Source organism: Drosophila melanogaster, chromosome X, assembly GCF_000001215.4.
Source record: "Drosophila melanogaster chromosome X".
Taxonomy (NCBI): Eukaryota; Metazoa; Arthropoda; class Insecta; order Diptera; family Drosophilidae; genus Drosophila; species Drosophila melanogaster.
In genome coordinates, this window is record NC_004354.4 from 20,159,937 (window position 1) to 20,178,688 (window position 18,752).

General features: G+C 46.7%; 6 protein-coding genes across 10 annotated transcripts; 2 read left to right on the forward strand and 4 right to left on the reverse strand.

Annotated features, from left to right (window-relative positions):
• Positions 1–418: 418 nt before the first annotated feature.
• Phf7 (PHD finger protein 7) lies at positions 419–5,894 on the reverse strand. 3 transcript variants are annotated; one of them, NM_001272812.1, is made up of 4 exons: positions 5,721–5,894; positions 2,599–2,905; positions 2,004–2,506; positions 419–1,939 (listed from the first exon to the last, which is right to left on the reverse strand). In NM_001272812.1, exons 2-4 carry the CDS (start codon positions 2,698–2,700, stop codon positions 982–984), a joined length of 1,563 nt encoding a protein of 520 aa, NP_001259741.1. In that variant the 5' UTR covers positions 2,701–2,905; positions 5,721–5,894; the 3' UTR covers positions 419–981. The 3 variants fall into 3 exon arrangements, with proteins under 3 accessions (NP_001259741.1, NP_608374.1, NP_001259740.1); NM_001272811.1 differs by having other exon boundaries at positions 708–1,939; positions 2,599–2,900; NM_134530.3 differs by lacking the exon at positions 5,721–5,894 and having other exon boundaries at positions 2,599–2,795.
• Positions 5,895–6,736: 842 nt separating this feature from the next.
• CG9577 (uncharacterized protein) lies at positions 6,737–8,144 on the forward strand. The gene is made up of 4 exons (NM_134531.4): positions 6,737–6,880; positions 7,021–7,183; positions 7,255–7,879; positions 7,946–8,144. Exons 1-4 carry the CDS (start codon positions 6,829–6,831, stop codon positions 8,042–8,044), a joined length of 939 nt encoding a protein of 312 aa, NP_608375.1. The 5' UTR covers positions 6,737–6,828; the 3' UTR covers positions 8,045–8,144.
• On the reverse strand, positions 8,106–10,045 carry CG9581 (uncharacterized protein). The gene is made up of 2 exons (NM_134532.4): positions 9,538–10,045; positions 8,106–9,480 (listed from the first exon to the last, which is right to left on the reverse strand). Exons 1-2 carry the CDS (start codon positions 9,907–9,909, stop codon positions 8,215–8,217), a joined length of 1,638 nt encoding a protein of 545 aa, NP_608376.1. The 5' UTR covers positions 9,910–10,045; the 3' UTR covers positions 8,106–8,214.
• A 240-nt stretch (positions 10,046–10,285) lies between these two features.
• CG9578 (uncharacterized protein) lies at positions 10,286–11,590 on the forward strand. Its single transcript, NM_134533.4, has 4 exons — positions 10,286–10,427; positions 10,488–10,822; positions 10,910–11,129; positions 11,194–11,590. The coding sequence occupies exons 1-4, from the start codon at positions 10,413–10,415 to the stop codon at positions 11,440–11,442; spliced, it is 819 nt and encodes a 272-aa protein (NP_608377.1). The 5' UTR covers positions 10,286–10,412; the 3' UTR covers positions 11,443–11,590.
• On the reverse strand, positions 11,509–13,578 carry AnxB10 (Annexin B10). 2 transcript variants are annotated; one of them, NM_001169333.2, is made up of 5 exons: positions 13,433–13,578; positions 12,369–13,080; positions 12,105–12,286; positions 11,993–11,995; positions 11,509–11,712 (listed from the first exon to the last, which is right to left on the reverse strand). In NM_001169333.2, the coding sequence occupies exons 1-5, from the start codon at positions 13,442–13,444 to the stop codon at positions 11,656–11,658; spliced, it is 966 nt and encodes a 321-aa protein (NP_001162804.1). In that variant the 5' UTR covers positions 13,445–13,578; the 3' UTR covers positions 11,509–11,655. The 2 variants fall into 2 exon arrangements, with proteins under 2 accessions (NP_001162804.1, NP_476615.1); NM_057267.4 differs by lacking the exon at positions 11,993–11,995.
• A 702-nt stretch (positions 13,579–14,280) lies between these two features.
• Positions 14,281–18,702, reverse strand: Sdic1 (Sperm-specific dynein intermediate chain 1). Of its 2 annotated transcripts, NM_001258848.1 has the most exons (6): positions 18,530–18,702; positions 18,334–18,461; positions 17,883–17,915; positions 16,302–16,454; positions 14,996–15,918; positions 14,460–14,828 (listed from the first exon to the last, which is right to left on the reverse strand). In NM_001258848.1, exons 1-6 carry the CDS (start codon positions 18,577–18,579, stop codon positions 14,673–14,675), a joined length of 1,443 nt encoding a protein of 480 aa, NP_001245777.1. In that variant the 5' UTR covers positions 18,580–18,702; the 3' UTR covers positions 14,460–14,672. The 2 variants fall into 2 exon arrangements, with proteins under 2 accessions (NP_524670.2, NP_001245777.1); NM_079931.4 differs by lacking the exon at positions 17,883–17,915 and having other exon boundaries at positions 14,281–14,928; positions 16,302–16,478.
• Between the last annotated feature and the right edge of the window lie 50 nt (positions 18,703–18,752).

Here is an 18,752-nt window from a genome sequence, read left to right on the forward strand (position 1 = left end):
AGTCGAATTTTTCTGTAACTAAATATGCAATGTGCCCACTCAAAAAATTAAATTAGTTTAATAAATTAATACTGGCAATTTTTTTTAATATCAATATGTATCGATATATTTAGAGAACATTATCGCAAGTGTTGCCGTTTAGCGGGTTGCTAACGTTGCCACCTGTGCATAAACTTTTGGCCATATCCAGCACTTATTTATTATGAATGGCGCGATTTTTAAAAAATCTTCAAATAATCACTTATAAAGCCCATATTATATTAATACCAAAAAAAAAACTAAATATTATATACTTTCATACCGATTTGTAGCGGGTATTAACTAGAAGCAAAACGCTATACTCTTAATGAAAGTGAGTATTCGTAGTTTACAACTTTTGAGAAGTTTTTTCAACATCCAAATAAAATCATTCTAACTTATTTTTCAAATATTTTAATTTTATTTATTTCATTTTAGCGTTCAGATACTGGGATTCTTGATACAGATACTGGATTCAGGGATTCTTAGATCGCTAGTCAAAAAAATGTAATGCTTAGAGTAATTGAAATAATGTAGGCACTGCGAGCTGCTGAAAAGAAAGTCAGATGGGGAAAATAATGTCTACAGCTACTTAAAGTAAATATGTATACAAGTTATTTATACGTGTGGAAAGGAGCACTTACTTAGCTTACTTAACAAAGCAAATAAATGGTAAATGCATCTTATTAGCGAATACCGCTAGGAGAACAGGATTTTAATGGAATTTTATATGTACAAAAGGCGGAAAATAGAGAATAACGGGTGCGAACCAAACGCACGCATTTGGTCCACAACCTAGTCGATGTGATGGTTAATGGAATGTGCAAGTGTTATGTATCGTGATGTTGTCATCTGTTCTCCTAGTCCCTGCGGGTATCCTGCCCACTCAGGATATATCCATATTGATCTTGCCGTGTACATGGATTTGTGCGAGTGTGATCTATTGTAATGTCATCTGTTCTCCTAATCCTTGCGGCTGGCCATGTGGTTGGACAAGCGGTGGCGGGTCCTATTGGCCACACAGGATATATCCATGTTGGCGAGTGAGGAAGGCCTGTTGGCCAAAGTGCGGCGACGTAAGACACGTGGAGCAGGAGTGCTCGGCTCCGGCGAGATGGAGCCCAACAGACGCCTGCCATTCGACGGCGCAGCGGCAGTGGGCGTAAGTTGGCGCCTCTTCGACTCATATTCATCACTATCATATTCATCACTATCGTCATCGCTATCCGACACGTGTCTAGGCGGCGAGACGTATCTAGGGCGCCAGGGACGACGTCCATTCGATGTGGACGGCTCAGTGTTTTCTTGGTTATCAAGTGTCGATGCGGATGTGGATGTGGATGTGGATGTGGATGATGTCGCAGTTGCAGTAGCAGAGCGAAACGAGGTTACTACACTTGAGAGAAATGTTGTTTGCGTTCCCTGTGATTCAAATGTGCGAGTTCCACGATCGGCTAAAGCGCGTGCCCCCGCAGAAGTAGATGGTTGATCATCGGAGAGGGTCACCACGCGACTCTGCACTTTGGTATCGAACGCACGCTGAAAGACGGCATCATCGTCGGAGGAGCCGAAATCATCCCAATGGGAGGGTGATAGCTTCTCTTGAATCTGATCACCATTTAGGTGACCTGGACGTGGGGCTTCGGCCGAGTCGTCCATTGAGCCGGCGTCATCCGAGTCCGATTCGGCAACGGGCACTGCCTCCGGGCTGACGGCTGAGCAAACCTTGCAGACGTAGTTTTGGAGAGTCTTCAACGTGCAAAGGTAATGTGACGGATTGGCGCCACATGAGGTGCAGTACAGCAGCATGGCGGAAGTGTCGGCGCGACCAGAGACCGCAACGCACAACGCGGCCGTACAATTGACATCGCGGCGGTACTGCCCAGCAAAGGCGTCCGGCTCGGTCTCCCAGGAAGCGTCTCTGCGGAATACAAGTACTGGTTAGTTGGGCTTGTTTGCTCCAAATGTAGTAGGTTTTAACTTACTGGTCCAGCACCGCGATGCCCATATAAGCCACCCTGCGGAACACATCTGTGTTGTTGCACAGCGGGCACTTGAAGAAGTAGCCGGACGAGTTGGCGTAGCGCTGCAGGCACCTGCGGTGGAACCATCCATTGCGGCAGCACGGCGCGTATAGGCAGGTCACCACGCTGAAGCGCTCGCCCTTGGCAACCACGTCCTCCGCGCATAGGAGACATTCCTCGTCATTCTTGAACACCGGACGGTTTCGAGGCACCAGCACATGCTGATGGCAGAACGAGTTGTACGTGTCGCAGAACTGGTTCTGGGCCAGATTATCGACGCCGCACTTGGTATGGAAGGTGCGACGGCACCCCGACTTGCAGCACCAAATATTGGCGCCCAAGCGGCGGCAATAGCAACACTTAAGCAAACGGCAGCGGTTGACCTCCGCTTCGATGTCCTCCTTGAGGAAGTTCATGATGCTCAATTTCTTTTCGCCACGCTGGATGAGATTCGAGCTGAGGTACTGCAAGAGGAAGGGAGAACGAGGGGAGTGAGAAGGTCGGCTTGCGAAGGAGTCTCCTGGACGCGGAAGCCCACCCGAATACTCTTACTTACCAAGCAGTTGCGGTGCACCATCATGTTGCCCTCCACGTGCACAGTGCCGAAGATCAGCTCGTCCCGCTCGCCGCTGAGGCACAGCACGCAGATCTGCACCATGGATGCGTTTCCGGTGACCAATCCCTCAACTAAAACAGCAACAGCAGCCGAAAAAAACAAATCTCGCCGATTGAGAAGCGATTGACTGTTTTCGCGCGCAATGAACGTCGGTTTATCGGAGATAGCCCTGCAGCCAGAGATGCCAGATCGCCTCGAGTTGATTTGATTTTATTTGCGTTGGCACGAATTGCCTAAAACTGCTGTTCTGAAAAAATTTTAATTAAAATCTTAATATTTAACATGTCTAGTTTCTATATATATTTCTATATTTTCTTAAGCAACCCTGATGTTAAAAAGGGATATTTTCAAATTTTTGCCTTGGGAAGTCCAAAGAGAATTGACGTAGCTAAATAGGAACGAAATAAAAAAATCAAGCAACAACCTAAATAGAAAAATATAAATATAAAATCTTAATACTTGACTTTTCTAGTTTCTATATATAGTTTTATATTTTCCTAAGCAACCCTTAAATTAAAAAATAGATCTTTTTAATTTGTTGCCTTGGGAAGTCCAAAGAGAATTGCCGTAGCTAAATTGAAACGAAATTCAAAAGAAAAAATAAAAACAGCTCTTATTTACCCGTTACTCAGGTGGTGCGAGAGAAATGGCAATATTCAAATAGAAGAGCGAGTGCTGTAGAGCGCGCAGCGATTGAATGTTAATGGGCTTCTAAAAGTCTAATCTGAACACAATTTGCCAGTTAGCTTCTGTTGACAAGTGAAGCACATGTCCCTTAATACCAAGAAGTTGAGCATTTTGGCGGCAACAGTTTGAGATTCACACAAGCAAATCGGGAATTTTATTTAGCCAATGATGAAGAATATATATGCACATATAGTCTGTAGGGTTTATAGGGTTGGAGACGATTCTGTTTCTATAAATTCCCAACGATTGATTTATTTTAACTCTTAATGGGCTTCTAAAAGTCTAATCTGAACACAATTTGCCAGTTAGCTTCTGTTGACAAGTGAAGCACATGTCCCTTAATACCAAGAAGTTGAGCATTTTGGCGGCAACAGTTTGAGATTCACACAAAAGCAAGTCGGAAATTTTATTTAGCCAATGATGAAGAATATATATGCACATATAGTCTGTAGGGTTTATAGGGTTGGAGACGATTCTGTTTCTATAAATTCCCAACGATTGATTTATTTTAACTCTTAATGGGCTTCTAAAAGTCTAATCTGAACACAATTTGCCAGTTAGTTTCTGTTGACAAGTGAAGCACATGTCCCTTAATACCAAGAAGTTGAGCATTTTGGCGGCAACAGTTTGAGATTCACACAAACAAATCGGGAATTTTATTTAGCCAATGATGAAGAATATACAAATATGCACATATAGTCTGTAGGGTTTATAGGGTCGGAGACGATTCTGTTTCTATAAATTCCCAACGATTGATTTATTTTAACTCTTAATGGGCTTCTAAAAGTCTAATCTGAACACAATTTGCCAGTTAGCTTCTGTTGACAAGTGAAGCACATGTCCCTTAATACCAAGAAGTTGAGCATTTTGGCGGCAACAGTTTGAGATTCACACAAACAAATCGGAAATTTTATTTAGCCAATGATGAAGAATATACAAATATGCACATATAGTCTGTAGGGTTTATAGGGTCGGAGACGATTCTGTTTCTATAAATTCCCAACGATTGATTTTTTTTTAACTCTTAATGGGCTTCTAAAAGTCTAATCTGAACACAATTTGCCAGTTAGCTTCTGTTGACAAGTGAAGCACATGTCCCTTAATACCAAGAAGTTGAGCATTTTGGCGGCAACAGTTTGAGATTCACACAAACAAATCGGGAATTTTATTTAGCCAATGATGAAGAATATACAAATATGCACATATAGTCTGTAGGGTTTATAGGGTCGGAGACGATTCTGTTTCTATAAATTCCCAACGATTGATTTTTTTTTAACTCTTAATGGGCTTCTAAAAGTCTAATCTGAACACAATTTGCCAGTTAGCTTCTGTTGACAAGTGAAGCACATGTCCCTTAATACCAAGAAGTTGAGCATTTTGGCGGCAACAGTTTGAGATTCACACAAACAAATCGGGAATTTTATTTAGCCAATGATGAAGAATATACAAATATGCACATATAGTCTGTAGGGTTTATAGGGTCGGAGACGATTCTGTTTCTATAAATTCCCAACGATTGATTTATTTTAACTCTTAATGGGCTTCTAAAAGTCTAATCTGAACACAATTTGCCAGTTAGTTTCTGTTGACAAGTGAAGCACATGTCCCTTAATACCAAGAAGTTGAGCATTTTGGCGGCAACAGTTTGAGATTCACACAAACAAATCGGGAATTTTATTTAGCCAATGATGAAGAATATACAAATATGCACATATAGTCTGTAGGGTTTATAGGGTCGGAGACGATTCTGTTTCTATAAATTCCCATCGATTGATTTTTTTTAACTCTTAATGGGTTTCTAAGAGTCTAATCTGAACACAATTTGCCAGTTAGCTTCTGTTGACAAGTGAAGCACGTGTCCCTTAATACCAAGAAGTTGGCGGCAACAGTTTGAGATTCACACAAGCAAATCGGGAATATTATTAAGCAAATGATCAAGAATATATGTATAACATATATATATATATAGTTTGTAAGGTTTATGGGGTCGGAAACGCTTCTTTGATTTATATACATTCGGCTAGCATAACAAAAACATGGCGGGTTTCAGTTGAAGATTTTGTTTTGTGGCTGTCTCAAAAAACACGTGTGCCAATTCAATGTAAAGTCCTGCACAAATAATTAAACAGTTGGAAAAACGCTTAGGGGCAACCCTACTGCCAGAGTTGGCAAGCGTCAAACTCTCGGTTTTATTTCTGTTTCTACGAATTTCCTCGAAAATTGCCGTAACCTGGGGCAAATGCGAATTGAATGAAAGTTGCAGTCCTTTATTTTCAAAGTATGTGTATAGGGGTTCTAATTAATGCCTTTTCAAGTAGATATATGTATTTGTGTTACAATTCATTGCACAATGCTATTTCATTATGAAAACTTACCAAAAAGCGTTGAATTCCCGAACTTTTTATTTGTGCTAAATTTTTAAAAATAACACTATTCACTGCTTTAAGCTTTTGATTTGGTTAAATGGGTTTGGTGCGGAGTTATTTTTGAAAACTTGTTATATTTATTTTTTTATTCCGAAAATTTCTTCTCTGACCTGTGAGCTTCTGCTTCGAGACTATGCACCTTTATGATTTTCTGATTTTTAGATTGTGGCAAGCAGAACTCAAATTTTCGATAACTTTGAGAAGTGATGGAAGCTGGGACGATACATCGATAGATTCGAGAATAATATCTGTTCATGGCAATTTTATGTGCGTCTTGTTATGTGCGTCAAGTTAGCGTCGATGAGTTAGCGGCTATGTCGGAACGGAAGAAAATGGAACATGGCATCGTTTTTTATGTACTTATTAATTTTTTTTCGTATTTTGAGGTGAATTCCAGGCGGCATTTTTAAATGCTTTAAGCTCCTCCCACTGCATTTTTCCAGGATCATTACCTAATTCGGTTTAGGTAAGCAAGGCACAAGAAATGTCCCTTAAGATGGGCTAGCGTGCAATTAGGAACAGGCTCTGCGAGTGGAAATATTCTCCAAAGAATGGTGAACCTGATTTTTCGATTGCGCATTTTATATACTTTCTTGAGTCCTATAAACTTAAGTCGTACATATATAGTTGGATAATTCTTATCTGAACATTCTAGCATTTTTATTTTTTGGAATACTCCTCTAAACAACGAAAAAATAAATAATAATACACATTCGCATTGACGCGAATTTGATGCAAAACTTTTTAAGTTAGAATCCTCCAGCCGGGTGGCAGCAAAACACCGTATTGATATAGTAGCCGAACAAATTTCTGCCGCAACGACTTGATTTTACCTACAACCCATTTATTGCAACAACTGTGTCCTTATGCAGCCAGAAAAATCCATTGAAAATCTGCTAGTGAAATATATCCAGTAGCTTTGATAAGCCGAGAGCCCGCCTTATTTTGAATATTTCTGCCGGGTGGCAGCACTGCTACGTATCGTTAAGCAAACAAAACAAATTTAGCTGCCGCAACAAGTAGATTTGATTTGAAACCAGTGAAAAGAAGGTTTATTATGTCGCTCTCCCGCCTGAACACTCTGATGAAACTAACGCCCAAGCCCACGGGTAAGTATCGGGGACTTCGATAATCCGACATCCAGCCTTCTGCGTTCGAAATTTGGGTTCGGTTCAAAGTCCGAACACCGGTGATTGAACCTTTGTCTCTTCATCGTTTTAAAAGTCCAATCAATTGCACTTCCCGTCAGCCATCGGATCCCTTAAGATGCAGAGAAACCTTTCCGCCCTCCCGGAATCCGGACCCACCGGCTCTTTCAAGACGCTGGCCGTCAGTTCGCCCAAGCCGTTCGTCTTTCATGTGGAGCTCCATCGGCCCAGCAAGTTCAACGCCATAAGCAAGCAGATGTGGCTGTGGGTTATCCAATAGCTTCCCGTTTCCTGTTCCGCAGACTGCTAACCCAAACTGCGTTACCCATTTCCAGGGAGATCAAGGAGTGCTTCGACGGACTGGCCACTAATCCCGACTGCCGGGCTATCGTTTTGTCCGCCTCCGGAAAGCACTTCACCGCCGGCATCGACCTCAACGACATGATAAACGTGGGCCAAACGCTGGCCGAGACCGATGACTACGCCCGCAAGGGCGTCTCCATGGAGCGAATGATCAAGGTGTACCAGGACTCAATCAGCAGCCTGGAGCACTGCCCCAAGCCGGTCATCACGGCGGTGCACAAGGCGTGCATCGGCGCCGGCGTGGACCTGATTACCGCCGCCGACATTCGCTACTGCACCGAGGACGCCTTTTTCCAGGTCAAGGAGGTGGACATCGGCATGGCCGCCGACGTGGGCACCCTGCAGCGTCTGCCCAAGGCAGTGGGCAGTCAGTCCCTCGCCCGCGAGCTGTGCTTCACTGGGCGCAAATTCGAGGCCGCCGAGGCCCACTCCTCGGGCCTGGTGAGTCGCCTCTTCCCAGACAAGGATTCCCTGCTGACCGGAGCCCTGGCCGTGGCCGAGCTCATCGCTAGCAAGAGTCCCGTCGCCGTAAAGACAACCAAGGAGAGCCTCGTGTACTCCCTGGAGCACACCAATCAAGAGGGCTTGGATCACATTGTGGGTATCCTAATATCTCAACGAATTTGCACGAGCTAACCACGCCTCACGCCTCACACCTTGCAGCTCCTGCTGAACAAGCTCAACCTGCTGTCGGAGGACTTCGCCCAGGCTGTGGCCGCCCAGTTGACGAAGGACGATAAGCCAGTGTTCGCCAAGCTGTGATCGGTAACCTGTAATATGTAATCTGCAATCTGACAGAATTTAAAATGTATTTGCCATGTGTGCATTTATAAATACAGCATCTGCCTTTACTTTAGGACCCAAATCAGCTCATAAGGTTGTCGGGAGAATGAAAGGCTTATGACTAGGAATTTGGTTTTCGTTGTGAGCTCTTAAAACGCCTCCGCGGATGAGGCACCGGGGTTCTTCTGTTGCTGTTTGCAAAGCTCCTGCAGGGCGCGTGGATCCTTGACGCACGCCTCAGTTAGAACTTCCACGTGGCCGTTCTCGTTGATGAGCAGATCGTCTTCGATGCGGATGCCGATGCCCCGGAACTCGGGCGGCACGTCGCCGCAATCCTGGCCAATGTAGATGCCCGGCTCAACGGTGAAGACCATGCCGGGCACGATGCGTGTGTTGCGTGGCACGTGCGGTGTGTCGTGCACGTCCATCCCAAGGTAGTGGGAGACGTGGTGCGGACAGAAGCGGTAGCCCTGGCTGACCAGTTCCTTGTACTCGCTGAACGACTTGCCCACCAGCCCGATCTCCTGCAAGTACTTGCCCAGCTTGTAGCAGGTGGTCTCGAACAGCTGGTCGAGCGTCTCGCCGCCCGGCTTCATCACGTTGCCAATAATCTCCTCCTGCAGCTGGTGCAGCATGTCGTACAGTGTGCGCTGCGGCTCCGTGAAAACCCCACTCGCCGGCCAGGTGCGTGTGATGTCGCTGGTGTAGCCGCCATACTCGCAGCCGGCGTCCATCAGCACGAGATCCTGCTGACCCAACAACTGGCTGTTGGCCACGTAGTGGATCACCGTGGCGTTTTTACCGGCAGCCACCACCGGCGGGTAGGCCAGGTAGCTGGCGTTGCGCATGCGGCACTTGTAGTCAATCGCGGCGAACAGATGGTGCTCCGACTGACCTGGCCGGGTCTCGGCCATCACTTCGTTGAACGAGCGTGAGGCTATGTCGCAGGTGCGCCGCATTAACTGCATCTCGTCGCGGGACTTAAGCAGGCGCATGGCTTCTAGGAAAGTGTAGGCCGGCAGCAGCGGACGCTGCTGATTGCCGCTCAATCGCAGCATGTTCTCCGCCAGGGACGGCAGGTCGGTGCTCTTCTGATCGAACCAGATGTGTGGTTTTAGGGCGCCTGCGCGCTTGGCCAGCACCGCCTCCAGCTGGGACAGCGGATGGGCCTCAGTGACTCCGAAAAGCGGCACCGCGAGCTCGGGCCCAGTGCGCGGACCATCCCACAGCTCGGCATGCGGGTCCTTGGGACGCATAAACAGCTCGGACTGCACGTTCTGGGCCTCGTCGATGGTCAGCAGTAGCACGGCGTCCGGCTCTAGGCAGCCAGTTAGGTAGTAGAAGTCCGAGTTCTGGCGGAACACGTACGGGATCTTGCCGCTCATATACTTCTTGGAGGCGGCGCCCAGAACGAGCTGTCAGAGATTCAAGTTTATATATTTTGCTTCTCTTTGTAGCCTGCAGGTCCTCACCATGTGACAAGAACTCGAGTGCCCATTGAACTCGCCGCCGAAACTGCGTGCATAGGCGCGGATGTTTTGCATCAGCTGCGAACGGCGTTCCTTGATCTCGGTCAGCTCCACGCCCGGAACCAGCTCGTCCGGCTGGATAAGATGTGGATGCGAGACGCTGGTGGGCTGTCCCAGGTTTCCCTTTTGCTGGCGCAGAATCTGAGCCACGCCACGCACCTCGGCCGCGTTTACTGTCGATTTGCTGCTGGGACTTCCTGGGGAGATCGTGGTGGACTGGCTCATCCAGCGGTGTGGCCACAGGCTGGTGGAAATGGCGGCGCTGCGGCGGACGGTGGGAGCGATCAGGCGGTCCAGGCGCCTTAGGATATTCATCGTGCTGCCGGTTCCGGTTCTTGGGTTGCCAACTAAAATCTTCACAATATTATACACATCAGAAAACGGAACTGTTAAAAACACTAACGATCCTGGATAAAAACAAAACACATGGGTTGCCAGACGATTGCTTAACAAGAGTCCCGCCGATTGACAGATGTCGATAACTATCGTTGTAAAATTATACAACTATGTGAATGTAGTTTCGCCTTACCTATAGCAGCTTTCAAAAAACGCGATTCATTTCGAATTGTGTACAACCACGGCTTATATAAGCTTATGAATCCACTCAAGTACGCCAACTTGATTGCTTTCGCCCCATAGCATTTAAATATTGCGCTGCAATCGAAAAACCTCGATAGTACCGCCGCTAAGCTTTAGAAGTAATCGACATTGGCATCCCTAACATAATAACAAAAATTTTTAACAGGATCAATAGGGGGCTTTGGAACAGTATTTTCGACTTAGACAGACACTTTGAAATCATTTGACATATCTTTAGAATGTCCATGGAGGAGGTATGTGTTGGTATAGCCCAGTTCCAATGGCCAAACACTCAATGTAATCCCGTCCTGCAGTGCTTTGTGCCCCGGCTGCCGGTGGACAGCGAGTTCATCCAGTTCCACGACTGGGCCATCAAGTATGAGAAGTCGCACATCCTGAAGAGCAGCTGCCAACTGGGCACCGCCAAGTGCTGTCCCAAGGACTCGGCCGACCGCTGCGACCTCTGCCACTACCAGCACTCCCTGCAGCTGCCCCACCTGCCCGACATGGTGTTCCACAAGAATCGGCTGGTGTTACAGCACAAGGACGGCGCCACTCTCGAGTTCTGCCCCATGGACGCGCTGGCGCTGGTGGACAATGGGAAGCAGCCGCTGGAGGTCGCTTGTGCTCAGGAGTGGCGGGAAACGCGGTGGGTACTCCCATTGAGATTGGGATATGGATCGTTCTACTGTTGTTCCTCTATAAATCGCCCAAATGATTGAATTCTATACTCCAGTAACGAGCAGACAATGGAGGAGAAGTTCAAGCCTTTCGACTGGACATTCACCTCCACCTACCAGGGCACCATGAACGAAAAAGTGCGATCGGAGACCACGAATCAGACGCTGAACAAGTTCAAGCTGATGCAGCGCGAGAACATCATCTTCTACCACGATTTAACTCTGTTCGAGGATGAGCTGCACGACCACGGAATATCGGTGATGAGCGTGCGAATCGTAAGTGCTGATAAATACAAATTATAGAGCCCTTATCGAAGAAGCCCAACTCTTTCTGGCACAGCGCGTGATGCCCTCTGGCTTCTTCATCCTTTTGCGCCACTTTCTGCGCGTGGACCACGTGCTAATCCGGATGCACGACACCCGCTTCCACCACGAGATCGAGAACGACTTTATCCTGAAAGAGTACATCCATCGGGAGGCGCCTTGCACTGAGCTTCAAAACTGTGTGGCCTTCTGGACCAACCCGGATGAAATGCAAGAATTTGTGCCCGTGAAGTCCAAGCAGTTGCACAAGCTCTTCTTTAAGTAGTCCCGATGTCCGATGCTAGATGCCAGATCCCAGATCTCTAGGTTTATGTCAGTCGTCGCATTGGTTACAACTGCTGCTATATGCGTTTATTTATTGCCAACAGTGTGCGCATGCGCAGACGACATTAAAAGCGATTTTCCTAAAAGGCACACTACGATCAAAGCTATTAACACGAATAAAATATTGGGCGGACCAGCTGCCACATCCTCGGGCCTAGGCGGATCCAAGTAGGGCTGTCAGGGCCCGCTTGTAGTCACCAGAGGTCTCCGCCTGGAAAGTAAAGAAAGGAACGTATTGAAGCGAGATCCAAGTTCTTGCTTTTTTGGCTATGCCCTCTACACTACAATTACTACTTTGCCCGAAAATACTTTTTTGGCAAGCCAATAATGAGATATCGAAAAATGCCCAAGAACCAGTTTGCTTCGGCGTTCTTAGAAATAATTTGATGGGGATTTTGGCAGCATATGTAGCGTAAAAGGAACACTTGATAACGTGGAGTAACCAAGACCAGGAATACATCCGTTTCACCAATGGCGTGGCCAATACTTACGTCCTAGGACAACACAAACACCGCAACAAATGCCGACAAGTACGTGAAGAGAAGGGGAAAGGGGTGCGTTAACCATGTGCGAAGCACTCGCGATTCTTCGAGATCCACTTACCACCACGGCGCTGTGCAGCGTACGGTTGTAGATCCGCTCGAACTCCTGCTTAATGGTCTCCAGGTCGATCTCCGAGCGGCTGACGATGATGCGGATGAGCGTGGCGTCATCGGTGCCGGCGCCATTCATGGCCTTGTACAGGCGGTTGGCGAAGAAGGCCGCCGGTGACTGGACGCACTCAACTAAAAGGTTAAGAAGTGTGTCATTTAACCAAGTGTCTGTTACAACAATTACTTATAACGGAACAGTTAAATATATACTGACCTATGGCCATCATGGCCTCGTGCAGCTCGTCGGACATCTCGTGCTTGATGGCCTGCTCGATGGTCTGCCCGGAGAGCACCTTGTACTCCTCGAAGACGAGTCGCAGCTGCGGGAAGCTGGCGTGCGACATGATCCGGTTGAAGACCTCCTCGTCCGTTCCCAGCTTGGCCTCGCCGGCCGAGTAGAGCTGGGCGGCCTGCTCCTTGGCCTGACCGACGTCGACGGGCGTGTCCAGTCCGTCACGTACTCCGGTCACGATCAGCGTGAGCAGGCGGCGGAAAAAGCCGGAGGTCTCGCTGCACATCTGCTCGGCCAGCGGGCGCTGGTAGCGCTCCTCGTAGACGGCCACGATCTGGGCCATCTCCTCGTTGGTCTTGGTGCACAGGATCTCGACGAGCGTGGCCTCCTCGGTTCCGATGCCCGCCATGGCGGCGTGCAGTTGCTTGCACAGGTACTCCACTGGTGGCATCATTAGACCCACGATCACGTCCTCGAACTTGCCTCCCAGCTCGTCCTTAAGATCGTCCACCAGGTCGCGCTCGAACTCCGCTTCGTAAACCGCCTTGATCGTCTGCCTCTGCTGGTTGCTCCTGCCGACGAGCACGTCGATGATTTCCTGCTCGTCGGTGCCGAATCCCTTCATCGCCGCCCGCAGCACCTGGGCGTCCTGGGAGGCGTCGAAGGGAGCTGCGTCCTTAACCGTGGGCACGGGCTGCACAGTAAAAATTTAGTTGTATATTAAATATAATTTTAGCAAAAAAAAAAAAGCCTAATAGTTTAGCAGCCTAACAAATATTATGGTCATATTCAAATCATTCATTTACACATATAACATTTCAAATATCAGAAAGTAGCTGCATACAATGAGGATTGAACTTCCTATGGTAACTCTCTGTTTTCGATAGAAACTAATATTTTGGAAAGTTAATACATTCAAACTCAAATCATTAAGCCATATGCATTTTTCTTCCCGTGTAGCGAGTGACGCATCGCCGTGGCGAATCAATAACAGGCATTAGTGCAATAATGGAATCATCTCTAGCCTGGCAATCCAATCCACTCACTTTGTATTCCATTATGCAGCTGGAAGATTCCTTGGGTTCCTTGTGGCTCTTCAGTAGACGACTTCACACGAATCAGTCTTTCTCCTGGGACTTTTTTGCGAATTCTTCTTGCGACGTCTTGTCGCCTCTGCCTGCTTTTGCTAAATAATTCGGATTGGGAGGCACTGCACCGAGGTCTCTTTTCAGTGCTCTCCGGTTTGCGCTCGGTGCAGAGCACAAGTTTTACACACGAAGAAAAATGAGACTTGTTTTTGGATGGCAGAATCTGAAGGCAGCACTCGGCTACGTAAATTAAATACACATATTGTATTGCTTTTGGCTCAAAATCGATCGGTTTTTATCTAATTTCTTTTGTTTTAACATAGAAGGAATATTTTTGAATTCTTTTCGAATTTGAAATCGAAAGTTTTTTTTTAATTTTAAAGCATTTGTTATCTGTTTTAGATAATGGATGCGATGTATTGCAACATAGGTACCTGCCATTTCCCCGTTTGAAGCCAATCTTGTTTCTCTCAGTGTATAAGCTTACGCGAGCGCGAGAGAGAGCTTTTAATTCCGCTTCAATTGGGGTTGCACTTGAATTCCAAATCAACTGATTCATTCGGCACATTTCTTGAATTAATTAATTAAAACCTGGCGATGAGATCGTAAAAGCTTAAAATGTGCACAAGCATCTAGGTTTTAATGGAATTTTTAATGCGCTTTATGCCGAAAGAGTCGAAAATGGATTCAAGTGTCTTGGAAAAAGTCGCTTCAAATGTTTTCAGATCTTAAAAAACAAAATATCGAATAAAATCATTTCTGAGGGTATACACTTTATATCCGAGCCAAATAATAGACATCTTTTTCTCGTAGGATATCTTGTATAGATATTATGTTTATTTAATCTTGTTAAATAGGCTTCGCTATAATACATTTACATTTGGGCTCTACTAAAACAAACAATGGATTACCAATCAAATATGCGGGTAGTTCTATTCTTATGTATATATATATGTACATATGTATGTATGTTTGTCTATATTCTGTCAAGTAGAGAATGTTGCAGTTTCCCCTGATTTCTTGGCGACTTTTAAGTGATTCTGAGCACTTGGACTGCAATTGAGTTTTGAGTTCTGGGTTCTATACAGTAGCGGGATCCCAAAAATACAACTTAAATTTTGTTCTAGGACGATCCTGTAAGCTTAGCAAAAGTGGTATCGACTATTAACTATATCGTCCTAGATCTCGTCACCCTGGTTCATCTTGATCTCGCTAAGATGGGTGTTGAACCGCGACCATTCGTCGCGCGATGGCTGCGCCAGGTTCTCGGCCACGTCGTACACGTACAGCTTGCCGGCCTCGTCGCCGATGCACAGGCCGGATGGAGTCCAGGAGTCGCGGCGAAGGGCTGGTGCTCCGTGTCTGGGTTGAGTTTTATCAGGTCCAGGCGGCCGCTGCCGTCGCACGGGCGACCAGGCGATGTACTGCTCAAAGGAGTACAGCGGCTTGGTGTCCTGAAAGAGTGGGCATATTTGAATTAATTCCGGAGACGACAGAAAACTGGCAACTTGATATGGGTACCTTTAGCGACCAGAGCTTGATGGTCCAGTCAATGGACGAGGTTAGGAAGAGGTGGCCAAAGTCCGGCGACAGCTGGTTGTAGTGCGTGGATATGCCAGTGATAGGGCCAAGATGGCGTTCGTAAACCTCGTTGACCCCGGAGCGCAGGCCGTGGCGCGAGGCGGAGTAGACGTAGCCGTCCTCACTGCCCATCACCAGGCTATTGATCTCGTTGGCCGGGAAGGCCATCGATGTAATGGCAATGGCCTTAGACTGGCGCTGCTGCAGCTCCAGCGTGTCCTGTGGTTGCGACAGCATGTCCAGCGACCAGGAGCACAGCTTGCCGTCCGAGGATATGGAGATGACGTTGTGCGCATTCTGGGTGCCCACCATTTGGAGGCAGTAGACGGGATGCGTGTGCGCCGCGGCACTGAGGGGCGTGCGCTGTATGGGCGTGCGCTTCTGCACGCGATTGTCCCACAGCACAATCTGGCCCGAATAGGTGCCGCCGAGGATCAGGTTGGGATTGAACTTGGCAAAGCAGGTGGACATCACCGCGCTCTGGCAGTGGAAGACGTCCTCGGGCGTGCTCTTCTTGAACTTGGTGTTCCAAACCATCACCACGCCGTCCGGCTCGTTCGGACTCTCCTCGTTGTTGTGGTACGAGCCCACCACCAGCTCGGGGAAGTGGGTGGACCAGTCCATGCTGGTGATGCAGCGGTTCTTCGACCAGCGCTCGTCGTAGAAGACGCGGTTCAGCGAGAGCCGCGCATGCGATCGCTCGTCGTTCGCCTCCTCGCTGTCGCCGCCGCCGATGTAGTCCGTGTATATGTCCACATTCTCCGAGAGGGCCCGTTCGATGACGCGGCCGGCACGCACCACGAACCGCTGGAAGTTCTCCGACAGTATGATCATCTGCTTCTGCTCCTCGGACAGCTCGTTGACTGGAGGAAAGATGGAGAGGAGGAATATTTGTGAATAGCTTCTTGCTTAACATTTCCATGCGTGCAATGGAAATGCACGCGAATTCTTTAGCACTGATCTAAACAACATTTGAGCTTTTATTATTATAAAATGCATCAATGCAAATGCATATCATCATCATTTGGAAGCAAAACATAACAAAACCTTAAATATTAATAAATATTTTGCTAGCATTAACCAAACAAGAGAACAAACGAATGATTTTATAAGGTCTACTAATTAATAAAAAAATATCTGGTTGATAAATAAAAATAACAGTTAGTATAATGAAAGAAAGACTTTTTCATTAAGGGTGGGAATTCGAGAGAATGTAAATAGATGTCTATTCGACGTGGTGACTCACCCTCCTTCTTCACTTCAGTCTCCTTCTTGATCTCGAGTGGTGTGATGGCCGGGGCGACGTCCTTAACGGTGGGCAGGCCGTGGGTGAGATAGCCCGGTGGCAGCTTGGAGGTGAATCCGTTGCCCAGGTTCTGCAGTGAGCTCTCTTCGTCGTCTCCTTGGGCATCAAATGCAAGCACTGTTTAAGGTATAAAACTAACACAGCTAGAGGAACATGACAATCGACAGAACAGGAACAATTCTACTTTCGGCTCTGATTGATTCGATCTGATTCGATTTGGTTTTGAACTTATTTGAGTTTAGATTAAGTTATCATTACGCGTTCTTCTTCGTCTTCGTTTCTCTTGGCTAGGAACCGTAATTTTCTGAGACATTTGGCTTTGTTTGTGGGGCTCATTGAGGCGGGATTGTGGGTTTCGGATTTTGGGGATTCGATGAAGCTCTTAGTGTAAGGGGGAAAGCGAGAGAGAGGGAGAGAAGGAGCATTGCAGCACATTGGTTCCTCTCGCCTGTCCTCGTCTTCTTTCGAGTGTGGCTGTGTGCGTGCGTGCATCACATCGGGGGAAAGGGATAGACATATAACGAATATATTACATATAAATTAAACAAGTTAAGGTTAACGGCTTATTGATCGATTCTATAATAGTGCTGTAATTGAAGAGGGTATCGGTTATCGGAATCAATAGCTGAGAGAGCGAGACAGGCAAAGGTCGCTCGCTGTCGAGTTTGCGTGAGAGTGCGTGAAATGGAGCAAGTCTAGCTTCCTGTCGCTGCTGCGTATTCGTTGTTTTCGATAAGTTTTGTTAGTGGTTAGGACATTGTTATCTCGGGTTTCAGGATGAATGACTGGGATTAGCAACACTACACACAATGAGGGGCGGGCAATGCAGTAGCATCAGCAGTCATGCAAATGTAGGATGTACACAAGCAGATGGATGTGGATTTGCATGTGGATGGACAGATTGATGCTGGACAGCGGTTGATATGCGGAAATGAGTGGAGACCAAGACCAAGACCATGACCAATTGGTGTAATGCTTGGTGATTCCTTGGTGCTTAAAAAAACGCGACAAAAATTAAAGAAAGTTTTTAGACTTCATAGGGGTGGACAGGAACGACAAAAGGATACTTATTTTTATAAAGTTCGGATTGAAGTGCTTAGATAGTGTGCCTAATATTGCATAGTAAACAAAATAGTGACGGATGGTTCCTCAGATTTTTAAAATAAATTAACAAAAACAATTGCTGGGATAGATGGGCTAAATTGAGAGCACTGAAGGAACCAAAAACCAATAATGCGGATTGACCAAATCAAGAGAAATCTGTCATAAGATGATCAATCGACCAGCAACTACGTTTCTTGGGCATTGCAACCAAATTGGGCCGAGGCAAAGCAAAAGGAAGCTGTCTAAATTCAAGCAGTTAAGTAGATAGTCCACCGAATTGTCTACGCATGTACGATGCCGACATCCTTCTGCCTGCAGAGCCTTACAGCAAATTTATGCCGCTTCGTTTTGTCACAATAACTTTCGTGTGCTGATGTGTGATTAGGTGTGGAGTTTGCTTAAAATTAAGATTAGTACCTTTACGTGGACGCCACCAGTCCTCCATATATCCTGACAGAGGCGAGGAGTGGCAAGAAAGAACTGTATTTGTTATTTTATTTCACTATGGATTATGGTTTCTGTTTGCATCTTTGTTTTTTTCTCTGCTGGGAGGGACGCGAGTTGGGGGCACTTGATGGGGAACAAAGCGCGGAAACAGGGTCAGCATGCAGCGGTGTAAGCTAGCACCAGACAGAAAGGGAGAGTTTGGAGCACAGACATGGACAGAGAGAGTGAGAGGGACAGATAGATACACTGCTCCTCCGGCGGACGGGGACGGAGTCGGGGAAACAGGAGCGCAGGGAAGCCAAACACATTTAACAACGAGACCAAGAATAAGAACGGTAACAGTAGCGAAAGATGGAGTCAAACTATGGATAGTGGTTACGGTAGAGCCCAACCAGATCCCCGCCCCGGGGGCAATACGCACCATCGCCGTTTCCGCCTCCGGTACTGGTCGTCTGGGTCTGCTTTGTGTAGACCAGTGTCTCTTTTGGTGGAATGTTCGTAGCCTGCACATTGTAGACGCTTAGGTTGAGAGGCTGTTTCTTTCCGCCGCTGGTGGGGGGTGCACATAAGAAATCGGTATTAGTTAGGAATTGGTTAAATGGCAATAGTTATAGTACCTCAAAGTAGAATACGTTGATCGTAAAAACTTAATCAGTACTAAGCCCATTGTCCAATCTGTGTAATACTAAGCTTATTCAATTTAAAAAACGGCTAAAGCTAAAATTGTAAAAATTGTGTTTGGATTACAATGCTCTCTAACCAGGATTCCAATTTTGACTACTGATATTGTTTTGACGTTAAACTCATAGATGGGGAATCCAACAGAATTTCCCCCAAAGG

What these genes read in the sequence shown, in the direction of transcription:
- Sdic1 (NM_079931.4), bottom strand. Translation starts at nt 18,579, where the DNA reads ATGGGCTTAGTACTGATTAAGTTTTTACGATCAACGTATTCTACTTTG. An exon ending in TCAACGTATTCTACTTTGAG is followed by an intron (nt 18,462 to 18,529) that starts GTACTATAACTA and finishes ACCCCCCACCAG; the next exon opens with CGGCGGAAAGAAACAGCCTC. An exon ending in CGGAGGCGGAAACGGCGATG is followed by an intron (nt 16,479 to 18,333) that starts GTGCGTATTGCC and finishes TACCTTAAACAG; the next exon opens with TGCTTGCATTTGATGCCCAA.
- CG9577 (NM_134531.4), top strand. Translation starts at nt 6,829, where the DNA reads ATGTCGCTCTCCCGCCTGAACACTCTGATGAAACTAACGCCCAAGCCC. An exon ending in ACTAACGCCCAAGCCCACGG is followed by an intron (nt 6,881 to 7,020) that starts GTAAGTATCGGG and finishes ACTTCCCGTCAG; the next exon opens with CCATCGGATCCCTTAAGATG. An exon ending in ATAAGCAAGCAGATGTGGCT is followed by an intron (nt 7,184 to 7,254) that starts GTGGGTTATCCA and finishes ACCCATTTCCAG; the next exon opens with GGAGATCAAGGAGTGCTTCG.
- Phf7 (NM_001272812.1), bottom strand. Translation starts at nt 2,700, where the DNA reads ATGGTGCAGATCTGCGTGCTGTGCCTCAGCGGCGAGCGGGACGAGCTG. An exon ending in TGGTGCACCGCAACTGCTTG is followed by an intron (nt 2,507 to 2,598) that starts GTAAGTAAGAGT and finishes TTCCTCTTGCAG; the next exon opens with TACCTCAGCTCGAATCTCAT. An exon ending in GGCATCGCGGTGCTGGACCA is followed by an intron (nt 1,940 to 2,003) that starts GTAAGTTAAAAC and finishes TGTATTCCGCAG; the next exon opens with AGACGCTTCCTGGGAGACCG.
- CG9581 (NM_134532.4), bottom strand. Translation starts at nt 9,909, where the DNA reads ATGAATATCCTAAGGCGCCTGGACCGCCTGATCGCTCCCACCGTCCGC. An exon ending in ACTCGAGTTCTTGTCACATG is followed by an intron (nt 9,481 to 9,537) that starts GTGAGGACCTGC and finishes AATCTCTGACAG; the next exon opens with CTCGTTCTGGGCGCCGCCTC.
- CG9578 (NM_134533.4), top strand. An exon ending in CAGGAGTGGCGGGAAACGCG is followed by an intron (nt 10,823 to 10,909) that starts GTGGGTACTCCC and finishes TCTATACTCCAG; the next exon opens with TAACGAGCAGACAATGGAGG. An exon ending in CGGTGATGAGCGTGCGAATC is followed by an intron (nt 11,130 to 11,193) that starts GTAAGTGCTGAT and finishes TTTCTGGCACAG; the next exon opens with CGCGTGATGCCCTCTGGCTT.
- AnxB10 (NM_001169333.2), bottom strand. An exon ending in CGAGGCCATGATGGCCATAG is followed by an intron (nt 12,287 to 12,368) that starts GTCAGTATATAT and finishes TTAACCTTTTAG; the next exon opens with TTGAGTGCGTCCAGTCACCG.